We start from the raw sequence: 15,408 nt of genomic DNA, 5'->3' as shown, positions 1-15,408 counted from the left end.
TTTTTCATCCGTGAGTTCTGAATATCTCTAACGGTCGCCCCAGCGTGAGTTGTTGTATGCACGTGATGTCAGAATGCACTCACTGATCCAAAATGTGATTGTTATGCAACAGGACAGTTCACACGCGTTGCCTGTTAATTATCTATAAGATATGTTTCAATTTGTCAATTTCAAATTATTTTCTAACAACAGTTTGAATTGAGGTGTGTTCCACCTCCTCATTAATTCCCATAGAATTAACCCATTCAGTGTTGGGGACAATTTATGTTTGAGGCTTTACTGAGCCGAACAAACTTCTCTCTTCACAAACTTCTCTCTTCGAGGAGAGCCCACGCACAGATTACTTTGGATTTCTAGAAAGTGTTTTACTCAATTATTTCGATCAATTTTGAGCTAACCCGTGATGTGAGTGATGAATTATAAATAGTAATTTCTATTAGCTCATTCATATTGTGGTTTCCGTCAGCCGAGAGTTATCTAAATATGACCGCTTGTGTTACGTCAATATTTCCTCAGTTAGCGCTAGGACTAATATAGCTTACATTTTCCGGTTTGGATGATTGTGTTATGCTGTTGATACTTATGTGAAAGTCTGAATATTGCATCCAAAAATAAACTTAACTTTGTAAGGACCGTGTTTGTGCAAAATGTTTCTGTGAAAAAACAGTGTGGCTAGCTCAAATGCTGACAGTTGCATCAATCGATAGTGGATTTTCAAAATTAGCATTCTAATCAAACCGGTTTGATTGTACGCTCCAGGGACCACTGTAGAATGATCACACCCGTTTGTTGGTACGTGGTTAAACCTGAGCAGATCAGAGTTTTTCTACTTGTCAGCACCCAGGCACCACTGACACAGTAATCAGCCAGACAGCCAAAACAATTCAGCCCATCGCATTTCCCTCTGTCTGCCTTCCAAATAACATTAGCCATCCCCTCTTCATAAACAAGTTCAAATCTCACTAACGAGCGATGGGATTGGTCGCCAGTGGTTGCCGACAGTGACGGGTGACATTAGAACAGGCCTGGGCAACTCCAGTCCTCGGAGGCCTGATTGGTGTCACACTTTTTCCCCAGCCCCAGCTAACACGCAAAAATACAATGTTTCCTGAAATGCATCCCGTACAAGTCCTAAACCAAAATATTACGTCAAACACTACATAGTGCATCTCTTTAGACCCAGATATATCTCTTAGTAGTATTTGTTGAGTATCAGTATGATTATTTTGACATCAGAAAACAGTCCACTCGTCTGACACCACACTGGTGCCACCACACAAGCATACACTGAGTGTACAAAACATTAAGGACACCTTCCTAATATTGAGTCCCCCTTTTTGCCGTTAGAACAGCCTCTATTCATCGGGGCATGGACTCTATAAGGTGTCGAAAGCATTCCACAGGGATGCTGGTTTCCCACAGTTGTGTAAAGTTGGCTCGATTTCTGTTAATGCATTCAATATCCATTGAGAATGACAATAGTTCCTCAACGTAGCCTATATCGATAACCATTCAACATGAAAGGAGAGAAGAAATGTCATGCTCTGATCCGGTGGAAACGTCATAAAAAAGGCTTATTACTTCTTATACAGCTGTGTCTGTCTGTCCGGAGCTCACTGGCACGGGAAACTCTGAGGGCCCAGAATATTTTATACAATGTTGCAAGTTTGCTAGCATGAGCTTGGCCGTACCAAGTTAATAATTGATACAATGGTTCAAGATCCTTGCAGACAGACCATGCATAACCAATGTGATTTAAAGGAAATTTTTATCAGGATATTTTTTTCACCTGCGGGCGGCCAAGTTTTTATTTGGTGGAGTTATGTAGGCTAGTTTTACATATTAGAAGTTACTTAGAAGTTACTTTTAGATTTGTATCATTTTAATTTAGATATACTTTTTATTAACCACATGACAATGACTTTGAGATATTTAGACTTTATTATAACTGAAATGAAACTGTTCCACAAAAATGTGCATATGAAAATCATAACTGGCAAGCAGATCAGTAGAACTGGAACAATAACTTGGCACTCCAAATGGAAAAGGTTGCCGACTGTTGGCCTATTACGGACAACTTCAGCAGCGGGAGGAGGAGGGTCGGGAATATTTTTTTTCCTTCTGGTTAGGCTATATTGGTCTCTGGCTCCGTCTGTAGTCATTTGTGCGACTTCATATTTAATCACAGTATTAAAGCATCAGATACGCTCAGTAGCCTACATATGGTTGATTTTATTCGAACTTGGGGTGTGTCTACAGTGTATATGCAAAAATACACGTTTCAAAATTTGGACCAATCGATTGGTCAAAAGAACAGATGACTGGGTCGACCAAGATTTTTTTGGGTAGGGGACAGCCCTAATCCCTCACATACACACTCAGATACGCGCTGAGATACACAGATAAAAAGGCACCCACACAAAGATGCACACACACACACAGTGTACAGATACAGGCACACGCACATATAATAAACATGTTAAAATACACATATGCATTTACAAATGTATGCCCTAGAGCATACATTTCCATTATATTTGTCCTTTTCTAGTCAACATAGTATCATCACCGAAAGCCTCAGTGGACCGTGCAATTTTTATGAAGCTCAGAAACCATTGTGTTGTTGTCCATTAAAATCAAAGACAGACATACCCACATACAGTATGATCCCTGCTGTGATCCTTCATGTTGACAGCAAACTATTCCCCTGAGTTTCACTAGCAGTGATTCTAAGTGATGTTCAGAGTTACTGGAGCTGCTGCTTGAAGAACAAGTAGATGAGGAGGGACAGCCACAATAGGAAATACCAACAATAGCAATGTACCTTTTAGGAAAATTGAGTGGGCCCCTATCAGGGATTCACACTAGCCCTCAGACAAACTGAACACAAAACATCTGGAGAGCTAGGATTTCCCCTGCTGCCGCCTCCACCACCACAGCGACATGAAGTGCAGGAATTGATACCGGTAAAAGGGAAGAATTACCTGCAAATAGAAATCAGTATTTTCCGTGCTTCATAGAACATTTTATTGCATATTCAATGTAATACAATTGAAATGTTGGCTCAGAAAGAAGAGGACATTGCTGACACTTCCATTAAAATAAGCCAGCGCGCCGTTGAGCAATCAAGCTGCATTATTGGTGACTTTGTGACTTATCTTCCCCATTCTCTCTTTCACCGTGTTATCACGACAAATGTTACCAATGCATCTGGGCTGCTCCTGATTCAATCATGACTATTTACATTCATACCCAGCCAATGGCCACAATGGCAGATGTAGCGAGGAGAAGAGGGATAGAAATGAAGAAAGAAAGAAAGAAAACAGAATCGAACGAGAGAGACAAGCACAGAAAGACAATGGAAAGGAGAATGGAAAGAGAGCAGAAGATTGACAAAGAGAGAGAGAGATTGATCAAGGCCTCCTTTTCTAGGGGTGTTTTCACACCTGGTCCCTTTCAGACAATTTTTGTGAACTCAGTGCGGTTCGCACATTTTATTTGTGCAGTGTGAACACTCAGTTCCCTCAAAAGAGCCCCTGAAGTGGTCCGGTTCACTTTCCTAGGACTATGTTAATGGAAAGCTCCCCAGGTTCACTTGTCGTAATTTCCGTACCACACACTAAACTACTGCAACACCATTTCCCCTGCCATAAACCCTCACAATTGCTACCACAAAAGAAAGATGATAACGTGTAGTTTTGTGGAAAAGAATGTGTGCTGTTTTGTGCCAAGGACACACAAAAATTACAAAATGTGTGGTTTTTAGTTCAGATTATGCGTTTGCATTATGTGATCTATAGGCTAAAATAGCTTCATAAGCTGTTTATTAATCGTGGGGTTTGAATAGTGTGAAAAGATAATATATTTGGTGAGATTCACAACATAGGGTATAAAATATATTCTAGCTCTTAAAGGGGCAGTAGCCTACCTTGGGTGTACAATTTTCAATTCAAGCATTATTTATTATGCAGTTATTGTATTGCTATTTATTGTGAATAGTATATTTGGATTACAATTATTATGTCTCATACTTTAACTAAATTCAATCTCTTAGCTTCCAAAATGTAAGTAGGTATATCTAGCCGTCCGTTAACACATTCTGACTGAATGGCTTGTCCTGCACTTGGTGAAAACCCAGAGTGCATGTTGGAAAACGATCTTGGTTCCGTTCCAAACATGTGAAAGCAAAGAGAAATCGGACCACAAAACAGGTGAAGTGAACCGGCGAAAGAGTTGAGTCCTCATTCAAAGGCAAGGGCAGTATGACTATAAAGAGAACTGAGTTCTTTTGCTTTCACCCCAGAGTTCACTTTAAAGAGGACGGAGATCGGAGTTCTAAAGAAGACGATATGTGAAAACACCCTAAAGGTGATTGATTTCTACTCTTTTGAAAAAAGTCTTGCCTTTCGAAAGGTCTCGCCTTCGCAATATTCTTCCAGGTCAGGTAGCCAGGAGCAATCCATTCAAAGCCATTGAAATAGATAAGGTATAATACCACTTAAGTCACATCTTATTTAGTGTTATGTACAGGGTCACCCAACCAGTAGTCAAACAACTGGTCAGACAGAATCCAACACATTCAGCATTGAGTAGGGACTAGTGTTCTCCCTCTTGCTCATTCTCACTTTCTCTCCCTCCTTACTGCCTTCTTCATCTGTTCTCCATGCTTGCCTAGCTGTCAGGTAACCCTAATCTGCAGATTAGTCACTGGCCTAAAACTAATGTATTTAAATCACCCCACTCAAATTATTCAGGAATTTGCTGGCCAGTGCAATTTCATGAGTATTTTATCTCTCACTCTCTCTCCATCTCTCCCAATATCCCCCCTTTCATTCTCACTGTAAAGCACATACACAAAATGCCTGGTGTGGTCTTGCCGTCCATAACAAAGTAAATTAAGCCATCCGAGACAAATGTGATCAAATTAGCATCAGTCGACACGGCAGTAAACACACAGCACCACAGGCAACCCCCTGTACTAAACATAAAGCAGTGATGAACCAACCAGCTGATCTCATTCTGCACCATCTTCATCTTCTCACACCACCAGCTCTTTTCCCTGTGCTGTGCGTATACTTAATGATTCACAGGCAAACAGATGCTGCTTGGTTAATGTTATGTTAGTTGCATGATGATTTCCTTTTAGTGGCTATACTCTACAAAGAATGTAATCCATTCATATGTTGTTCAAACGATTCATGCCAAATGTTTTACCCGTACAATTCACAAACTCCCATATGGGTGAACACATACTGAACACAGAACATTTTATGCCTACTTCCTTATTTCTTTACAGTGTATCGTAACTTGGATGATCCACATGGGATTCAAATATAGAAGATAAACAAAACCGTTCTACAACTATTAGTCGAGCAATTTGCATCATATAACGGCTACGATACCAACAGTGGCCAATGTTTTCTCTCCGGTCCAGCCTCGAGTCAGTCATTCGACCCGTTTCACCATCCACGGGGGAGTCAACCTGACCAAACATGATAAACCTCGAACGGTACCTCTTATCAAGTAATTACCTTTTTGAGTGCAACTGGTGACTGCCTCCCCCAACCTGTTTGACACAGATAGAATCAGAAGCAGCTAAATGGAAGGTTACAGAAACGTACTGAAGTTTACAGAGCGGGGTAAACATACAGTAGGTAGACGATTTGCAACGGTTCATATAGATATAGGCTGCAGACTATTTACAAACACGCTAGGTTAGTAGACGGCTATAATAAAGATTCACAAAGGGGGCGTCAAAACAGATTAAGACAAGTGTGGCATCTCAAAGGTGTTTAGGTAACTACAATAACTTCCGTTTTTAAAGAAATTAGCCTCCGGGCAAGTGGAGGTTTTTCCATATTAGTTTTGTGATCTCGGGGGACCGACAGTGCGAAAGTGCCTGTTACATCATGTGTGTTTGGCTGGCGAACACATACGTAATGACCCCTATTTGCATGCTGATATTATTTGTTTGAGATGCTGTGGCGAGAAGGGAACATGGGGTCCCTATGTAAATAAGGTAAACTGGGGCTTGACAAGTTGGAGGGGATGGGAAGGGAAGGAAGGGGAAGGATAGGAGCAACACTGTGCAAGTGGAATGAGGTGAGGGACTAGAGGGCGGTGAGGGCAATGGGGCAATGTCCAGTCATGCTCGCTGAACCAACCATAGCCTGAGGCGAGGCAGCCTCAGCTGACCCACTGTACTGAGATGTATACATGCCCCGAAGCAGAGGGATAGGATTGCAACCTGCCTCAGTTCTCGATTGTTTAGAAAAGATAAGACAAGGATCCACCTGGACAGGGGATAACATTATTTCAAATGCCCCACTTAAAAAAGGCATGGTGAGTTAACTTTAAGAGTAAACATTGTGTCTTTGGATAGAACAGGTGAGCTATCGAAGGAATTATATTTAATATCTTAGCTTAGCCAATAATTTAGTAACACTTTATTTGGACAGTCCACCTGTGGATGCTCTACAGCAGGGGTCTCCAACCTTTTGTAACATGAGAGCTACTTTAAAAAAAATGTAACATGTCGCGAGCTACTCATTTCTTTTAGCTTTCAAATAGGCATATTTTTTTCTCTTCTCCCTCACCCCTGCAACTCTTACCCGGATCCTTCGTGTACAAGAAAAGGTAGTGCACTAGGTTTTCTGTCAATATTTCTGGTAAAATAATGGTTATTAAACAACTCTAAGAGGGGCCCTATAAAACCTAATTATCTTTTATATTTTCCCAAATTATATTTTCTCATTTCTGTTTTCCTGGTTTAAAAAAAAATGACAATTGTTCTGGTTTTGTACACCAGATTCAAAGAGCTGAAAATAACATATTTTGCTTGTTTTGTCACATAAACCTAAACTGAACTATTTGAATTTTAGCAACCAAGAAATGGCAGAGCAATTTTTGCATATTGCACCTTTAAATGTGGATCTAGGGAGTGAGGAATGTGCAGACGAACAGATAGTTTGTCGATAGTATGACCATTTGTAGAGCATCTACAAATGGAAAATCCGGACAATTCCAAATCAAGTTTGACCAATAATTTAGCTTTAGGCATTTGGTACTTGAGAGTATGACGATTATCAACTAAAACACTATTTAACACAGTGATTTAGCTACGGAAACATGACACAGTAGGGATACAATGGAAGAAAGAGAGAGAGACAAAAAAACACAGGCTTGAATCCAATAAGTGTGGAGTTCCAGGAAGGACTGAAATTCCAAGTACATCACCCTACTGTTCTAACTCAATGGCTGCTCAGTGACACGCTGGCGTCTCACTCTGTGCTCCCCTGACTTAATGACTGCTTAAATGTCTGATGACAACCTGCTAAACTTCACTGGTTGCCTGGTTACCTGCTTGGAGTCCAAGCCGGCTGCTGCATGTGCGGTGGTTATTTTTATATTCGGTAGGCGAAGGATGAGGTGGAAGGAGACCTAGAAGGAACCTGATACCGCAGTAGAGACTCATAGTCAATAGGATAGTGAAGCTGCCCCCCCCCCCCACAACTCTCCTGTGGAAAAGTAGAGACCACTCTGTGTAACTCAAACAGGCTCTCTTTCTTGTGTCTGTCTCTATTTCTGGGAGGAGAGTGAGCGAAGGAGAGCGTGAGAAGTGGAGCGAGAGAGATCCATAGAGGAGAAAATAGAAGGAAAGATGGATAGAGAAGGAGAGAGAGAGAGACAGTCGGTGTATGTGTGTGAGTGAGTGAGTGAGTGAGAGAGAGATTTGCTAATCCCATCAAAAGGTCTCAACCTCAATGAGCCTTAAATATCGTAGATTGCAATGCATTTTGGATTTCCTGCCACTGTTAATTCAATAACAAAGGTTAAATCTGATATGTTTTGAATAGCAATTTCCATATCTAATGTGATCAATTTGACATTGCGGATTACCCTGTCTCCAGCAGTCGCAATACAATGTGATCTACCATGCAATTCTATACAATCAGACATGAAACCTTATCCCTAATCCAACCTCCCACCGGCCTCTGCATGCAAATACATAGCAACAACGGAGTCGGACAAGAAGCCATGTTTAATTCGATAGAAATAGAATCTATTCATTTCTATTTCTATGTATAATTCCATCCCCAGCACCTCATAATTCTTATGCGTTTCATTACACATTATGTCCTCAACCAAAGGGGGGGTGCTTACCAGCGTTTTTTAGCTGTGGTGGCCCTGTGGTGGCCCTCAGGAGACTGTAAGTGCAGCCGTTCAATCGAAGTATCAACAGGGAATGTTTGACAAGGCATGTATTGGAGTGTAATAACACGTCATAGAATGTTATATACTGTATCTCTGTTGCCTCATGAGTACATGGGGCTACAGTTGCCGCTGCTTCTGACAATATTCAATAAATCATAGAGGGCAACACTTCTACATTAGCCACTTCTACAGGAACCGTTGAGGAGAATCGAGAAAAAGTAGCTCTGCATGTTTAAAAAGAGGTAATTGCACATTATGGTGGCGGGGACAGCCTTTGCAAACGCTCAACACTCAATGCTCGACACCCCTGTGTGTTTTCAGGTCTGTGTCTGAATCTTCGAATGAATTGACTTGTCTATAATAATTTAAAAAACGCTGTAGCGAGCATTCAAATGAAAAAGTAAATAACTAATTATGGAAAAGTGCAACAGCACTGCTAGCGACATACACAATACATGGCTCTGCCGCAGCAAATAGAGTGTCCTGTTAATTATGGATGGGACATTCGTAAGCAACAGCAGTCCTCACACAAAACACTGAATACAGCGCATTAGAAGCTGTTAGAGACAGTAGAGGAAAAAGAGAGGGATGGATGGACGGATGGTGAGGGAGATTGAGAAATTAAAGAGGAAATAGCAGAAGGAAAAGGGATATAGCGTAGAGTAAGGGAGAGAAGATTAATAAAGAAAGAGACTGCAAGAAAAAAGACAGGCGATGAAAAGAGCAAAAAGAAATTGAGAGCAATGATTTTGAGGAGAGGGGCAGAAATTGGTGTGGTGGTGAGAGATAGAGGAGAGTGAAAGATATGGTGGGGAGAGGAGGCGGCTTTGAAGAAAGGAAAAGATGCAGGGGCGGATAGAGAGAGAGAGAGAGACAGAGAGAGAGAGAGAGAGAGAGAGAGAGAGAGAGAGAGAGAGAGAGAGAGAGAGAGAGAGAGAGAGAGAGAGAGAGAGAGAGAGAGAGAGAGAGAGAGAGAGAGAGAGAGAGAGAGAGAGAGAGAGAAAGAGTGAGAGAGAAGAGCAAGGGGGGACATAAGATGGGGGGGGGACAAGAAAGAGAGACAGAAATCAGCCCAATCTACTGTGCTGAACAGCACTCAGGAATGCAAGAGGAGTTTGCTGCTTACAACACATAAGAGAACAATCAATAATGCATTAGATTGCCATAGAAAACATATGAAACAATAGGGTAAGTGTTATTTTCCTGGTAAATGCAGATGAAAAGGAACCAACTTCATCATGTATTAACCTTGATTCGCACCACCTTTCTCATAGCTTTCTCATAGATTTGTTTTTTTTTAAGAACCATAATGATATGAATTGATTAATTCACACTTCCCTAGAATATGAAGTTCCATGTCATGCGTGCAGCCATGAATGATGGCACAAAGAGTCGATGAGAGGAGTGAGGAAGATGGGAAACAGAGGAAGGGATGGCCGGAGGGAGAATGTGTAAGAGATGGGTGTCATAAAGAAATAAAGAGGGCATAGTGAGATGAAGGAGAGAGAGAGAAAGAGGGATGAGAGAGAAATGGATGGATGAAGAGATACATGAGAGTAACCTACATAAGGGATGGAGAGAGCGAAAGGCAGAACATGTCTGAGACAGAACATGAGAGAAAAAGAGAGAGAAAGAGCAGGAGGGAGAGGTTTAGGTAAGCCTGATTTCACTGCTGGGTCAGTGAATTGATACAGACACATCAGGGCACAGTTATGTTGTGACCTCCTGCCCAGATGTTCCTAGTCAAGCTGAAATCCAGTAAAACACGGCACCCTTGGTTAGCATTCCTTTAGAAGGCCACTCCTGTATTTCATTTTCACAATGTCTTACTTGTTTTTCTTTGTCTTGTTTTTTTTTACCCTCTAAAAGGAAGAAAAAGGCTGCCTTGTTACAAAGAGGGCGGGGAGTTATTCACCTAGCAGAAGGGTATCCTAGCTACTTAGCCACACTGTGGTAGAATAACTGCAAACCAGACCCTTATGCAAGCTGTCTACAACACTCAAAACATATACATGCACAGGTCAGCAAAAGTGACACCACAGTCAAACTAAACCGCCTCACAATACTAGAGAGAGCAAAAGAGCTGGATATGCTTAGGCGAGTGAAAATGAAATCCTGGCATAGGCTACGCATGTCCTCATTTCCTTTTCAATATTACATGGTGAATGGCACTCCAAACCCAAACAGATCAATACAGCTAACTTGACACATATTAGCACCATAAAAGCAACATGACTACTGAGACTAGCCCTGTCAGGAGGCATTACGCAGGAGATAACACTAAGAGAGGGAGAAACATGACACATTTGAAAACAGAAAGAACAAGAAGAAAAAAATGACATATATATATATATATATATATATATATATATATATATATATATATATATATATATATATATATATTGAGTCAATGTATTCTTACCTGTTTGTTGTACTTGTTGATGGTTTGACTGCTATACTCAGAGCAGTGGTCAGATCCAAGGGAAATGTTATCTCCGGTGCCAACGAAGGTGTTGGCAGGGGGCAGGTCCTGAACAGCCTGATGCTTTTTCCCGGCCGTGGGTGACTGGGGGTGGAGCTGGACTGTGGGCAGTGGCGAGCTGGACTTGTAGTGCCGGGCCAGATCCGGGCTCCCGGGCCCTCCGTTAACAGACCGGTACCGGCCCATCCCAGGGCTGTCCGACAGCTTCTCGTTGACACCATCGTAGCGCTGGCCATTGGGCTTGGAGGCCTCAATGGTGACGATGCTGCTGTACAGTGGCTGTTTGGACTTCTTATTCTTCTTGTCCTTCTTAGGCTTTTTGCCCTTGTCATGCTGCTGAGGGGTGAAGAAGTCCTCGTGGTCCTTCTTGCCTGCCTCATAGCCATTCTTGTTCTTGGGGCGGCAGTAACGGGCCATGACGACGATGAGGATGATGAGAATGACCGTCATGATGCCCGAGACCACCCCGATGACGATGCTCAACCGCTGCTTACCCAGGTCGTAGTTGGGGTCACCAGCGATGTTGGTATTGAGCGGCGTACCCAGGCTCTTGGCCACCTGGGCCTCTACGATGGTGGAATTGGAGAGGGTCTCATTGACATAGACATGCACAAGGGTAGTGGTGCTCTGGGAGGGCTGCCCGCTGTCGTTCACCTGAACCACGAGTCGATGGAGGCCATAGTGTTTCTGCTCCAGCTTCCCCACCAGTGAGATGACCCCGCTGCCTCCGTCAATCTCAAACAGTTTGAAGGGGTTTCCACCGATGATGCTGTAGTTTAGGTCAGCGTTGATCCCTGTGTCCGGATCAGTGGCTATGACGGTTCGTACTACAGTCCTGACGTTGCTGGAGGGGGGCAGGAGGGTGTAAGTGCTGTTGATGGGGAAGGTGACAGTTGGCGGGTTGTCGTTCTCGTCCATCACGAAAAGTGACACGGTGGCTGTGGCGGATCTGGGTGGGTCTCCACCGTCCACAGCCTTGACCCTAAACGTGTATGAAGTCTTCTGCTCGCGGTCAAATGACATGGTGGAGAAAATGGTTCCTGTGTCATTCTCAATGGAGAAGATATCCTCCTCTTCCTCGATGAAAAGGCTCATTTCAGCGTTCTCGCCCTTGTCAGCGTCAATGACGGTCACCATGCCAACAGGGCTGTTTGGTGTTAGGTTCTCTTTGACGTAGAAGGTGAACACGTCCTGCATGAACTTTGGCTCATTGTCGTTCTTATCTGCCACCAGGACCACCACAGTGGCTGACCCCTGGAGTATGGGCATGCCCTTATCTTTAGCTATCACTTTGAACTCATACCTCTCTGTTTGCTCCCTGTCCAGAATGGTGTTTACTCTGATGTCACCACTGTCTGCATCAATGGAGAATATCCCATTTACAGAGGAGACGAGGGAGTAGGCGATTTCTGCATTCTTGCCACTGTCAGCATCGATTGCCTGCACTGTGGTCACCCTCTCGCCTGGGGCATTGTTTTCCAGAAAGGACACCTCCACCACGTTCTGGCTAAAGATGGGTGGGTTGTCGTTGAAGTCTCCCACCTTCACGATAAGCGAGTTATTACTGGCCAGGCTAGGGCTTCCTGAGTCCACAGCCACGATGACCACATTGTACTCCTGTGTGGCCTCATAGTCCAGCGGGGCTGATGTATGGAGAAAGTATTTCTTCTTATTCATCTCACCCTCAATCTCACTGGCCGGTTTGAGCTGGAAGGGCACGTCACCCACCACAGTGCAGGTCACGATGCCATTCTCGCCCTGGTCGCGGTCTGACACCTGGACTAAAGCTATAGGCGTGTCCACCACTACATCCTCTGCCACATTGGCCACTCCATCTTTCAAGAAAATGCGTCCAATCTTACGAATCTCGATAGCAGGCACGTTGTCGTTCTCATCTTTGATATTGAGGACCACGGTTGCCTTGTCCATTTTGGGTGGCTGACCTCGATCCCTTGCCATTACCGTGAAGCGCAGCTGGCTCACCTCCTCACGGTCAATACGATGGAGCACGCTAAGCCACCCCGAGCCCTCGTCCAGCCTCAGCAGCCTACGCACTGACTCTGTGGCCGCACCAAATACATACTCAATCTGACCGTTCACCCCAACGTCTGCGTCAGCTGCTTTCAGCTGCAGGATGGGGGCACCAGGGGAGCTGTTCTCTGGCAGGTCAGCCTCATACACAGCCTTCTCAAAGCGGGGGCTGTTGTCATTCACATCCGTGATCATCACCCTCAGGATGGCCTGTGAGGAGCGTGGGGGGTCGCCCCCATCCCTAACACGCAGGGTGAGCTCATAAGAGTCCCTCTGCTCCCTGTCCAGCGCTCCTTTAATGATGAGCTGCGGCTGTTTTTCCCCATCAGTTGTGTCAGCAACTTGCAGTTCAAAGACACTGCTCCTGGCTGCCCCCTCATCAAATCTCCTGCTGTCCACTCCGCGTCCCCCTGAGTTCGAACCCAGGCGCCTGGAGCTCTCCCCGCTGTCCTGAATAAGCTCATATCTCTCAATTCCGTTCCTGCCAAAATCTCTGTCGGTGGCAGTGGGCAGGAGATAGAGAGTGCCAATCGGTCTGTTCTCTTCCACTGACAGTGTCAGAACAGGAGAGGGGAAAGACGGGGTGTTGTCATTTATGTCTAAAATAATGACTTTCCCCTCGAACAGGTCAACCCAGCTCTGAGCCGGTCCAATTACTGACACTTCAAAATCTATGAAACATTCGTTTTCATCAAATATCATTTGGCATTGCTGTAATTTTTCACGGTCTATCCGCCGTTCATTAGTGGTCAGCTCGCCTGTTATATTATCTATTTTGAAAAAATCAGAGCCGGACTCGAGGGTAAACGTAACCTCACCAGACCCGGCGACGATTCCGAGGTCTTTGGCTACGTTCCCTACCCTGACATCGGCGGGTCCCTCCTCAGCCAAGCGATATCGCAACACTTGCTTGGCATCGGGCTGATTCAGCAGCTGCAGGATGAGTATACTGTAGCATATATAGTCCACTGCGCCAGTAGTCCTCATTGTTCCCCGCAATGTCTTAACTGGATTATAAAGCCTTGAATCGAATGACGTTTACTTGCTGCTATTGTTTTTGTTAAACATAATTTTCCTTATCGGTTAATTTGAAGTCCTTCGTTTCAGGATGTGTATGACTTCATACTCCGGACGCACTCCAACACCGCTTCAACTGCAGTGAATAAGAGCAAGTGCACCCGCTATACTTTTCTTCATTTTTTTGTGGGTGGGTGGGGTAGGGGGTAATCCTCACCCCTTTTTTCCAGCAACGAATAAATGTTTCTTTAACAGTCCGTTCAGTCTGGTTATATCCTATGTCATGAATTCATAACGATTCCGAATATCTTATCATGCCTGTAAAGAGAAAATGTCCAAGATGTTATCTTATTTCATTTTAATGTTGAATCAGTCCGAGTTTATTCAGTTAGACAAAAAAAACACATCTCCCAGATTGATATAGAAGCGATGTAAATGGTCAAGATTCCTTAGACGATATATCCAACAGATTAGTGGCAATGAAATTGCCCGCACAGATTCCCAAATTGTGATGATACAGTTAGGCTACTTTACAGAGCCACTCGTCTTCTTACCTTGAAGCAGCGTATAAGCAACACATCATGTGTCCAGTAGCCTATCCAAGCAGCATCCGTGCACTCTGATTTCTTCTCTACATTTACTCACTTATAACAATCATCAGTAGTTAACGTTAGTTCTCACAGTCGCAAGCAATACGGATAGAATACAAAAAAAACTGATAGTGAGGGAATAATAAAACACGAAACAAACAAGGACAATTGTAATTCCCGATGTAGATATTGGAAAATGTCGGTGAATTATTACGTGAGAATCCTCCTTCTTTCCAGCATTCTCAATCCAAGCGCCCACTCAACACATGCATGTACTTAGCGTGCGTTTGTAGCACCTATCTCGCTGGACTGTGAGAGCGATTCACAATTGTGTCTCGCGCGCTCTCTCCACCTCTCCACTTTCATTCCCCAGCGCACGTAACTAGGGCTGAATTTGTTTGGTAGGTTTCTAGAGGGTAGGCCTATTTGTTAAAAGGAGAGGGAGGGAGGGAGAGAGAGAGACGAGAGTTTTTTTCTCTTGTTAATAAGGGGATGATTTAACCAAATGTGACTCAGTACCACATGAAGAAAATGCAATTGCAATGCATCACACACTACCCATTCGAATGGTCTTAGTCAGGGTGGGGGTATAGTGAGATGGCTTAGAAAAGATACACTCTACCGTGAACCATTTTACGAGGATTCCGCTTCATTAATTCAATGTGTAAATTGCGTTATGGCTGAGCCAATAGAAAAGATTGGACTGCCGCATTTTACATGGTGGTGTTTTGTTTATTACACAGTCATAAGATGTCTGTAGCCAGTAGACCGTGCTATGAAGACGGTACTATGCAGACCGTAATATATATTTCTCAGTAAAGTTGAGATAGTTGCCGCTCATTTTCGAGTGATGGCTTGACTATTCCAACACGCCGGTTCCATTTTCGCTTGTATTTGTTGTCAAACTTTTACGCATGTAGGCTGTGATAGCCTACAGTCCTATATCCAAGTAATATCTTTAACCGATGACTCTCCATCGTCCAGTCATTATGTAGCCTAATTCTACATAATTATTTGTTGGTTCGGTAGATTATTATGACCAAACGGGGAGATATAGTCCCCTACGTTTTG

The 15,408-nt window shown here is 43.6% G+C and overlaps 1 protein-coding gene across 3 annotated transcripts in view; it reads right to left on the bottom strand.

The window, feature by feature from the left end:
* LOC124007690 (protocadherin-7-like) overlaps positions 1 to 14,701 on the bottom strand; it is a 227,639-nt gene extending 212,938 nt beyond the window's left edge. For all 3 annotated transcript variants that reach the window (XM_046318377.1, XM_046318379.1, XM_046318378.1), the window contains exons 1-2: positions 14,302 to 14,701; positions 10,640 to 14,065 (exon numbers count right to left, since the gene is read on the bottom strand). In XM_046318377.1, coding sequence (XP_046174333.1) covers positions 10,640 to 13,717 — 3,078 coding nt within the window. In that variant the 5' untranslated portion in view covers positions 13,718 to 14,065; positions 14,302 to 14,701. The remainder of the gene's footprint in view (positions 1 to 10,639; positions 14,066 to 14,301) is intronic.
* Between the last annotated feature and the right edge of the window lie 707 nt (positions 14,702 to 15,408).

Source organism: Oncorhynchus gorbuscha, linkage group LG21 (assembly GCF_021184085.1).
Source record: "Oncorhynchus gorbuscha isolate QuinsamMale2020 ecotype Even-year linkage group LG21, OgorEven_v1.0, whole genome shotgun sequence".
Lineage (NCBI taxonomy): Eukaryota > Metazoa > Chordata > Actinopteri > Salmoniformes > Salmonidae > Oncorhynchus > Oncorhynchus gorbuscha.
This window is presented reverse-complemented; position numbering and strand designations above follow the sequence as displayed.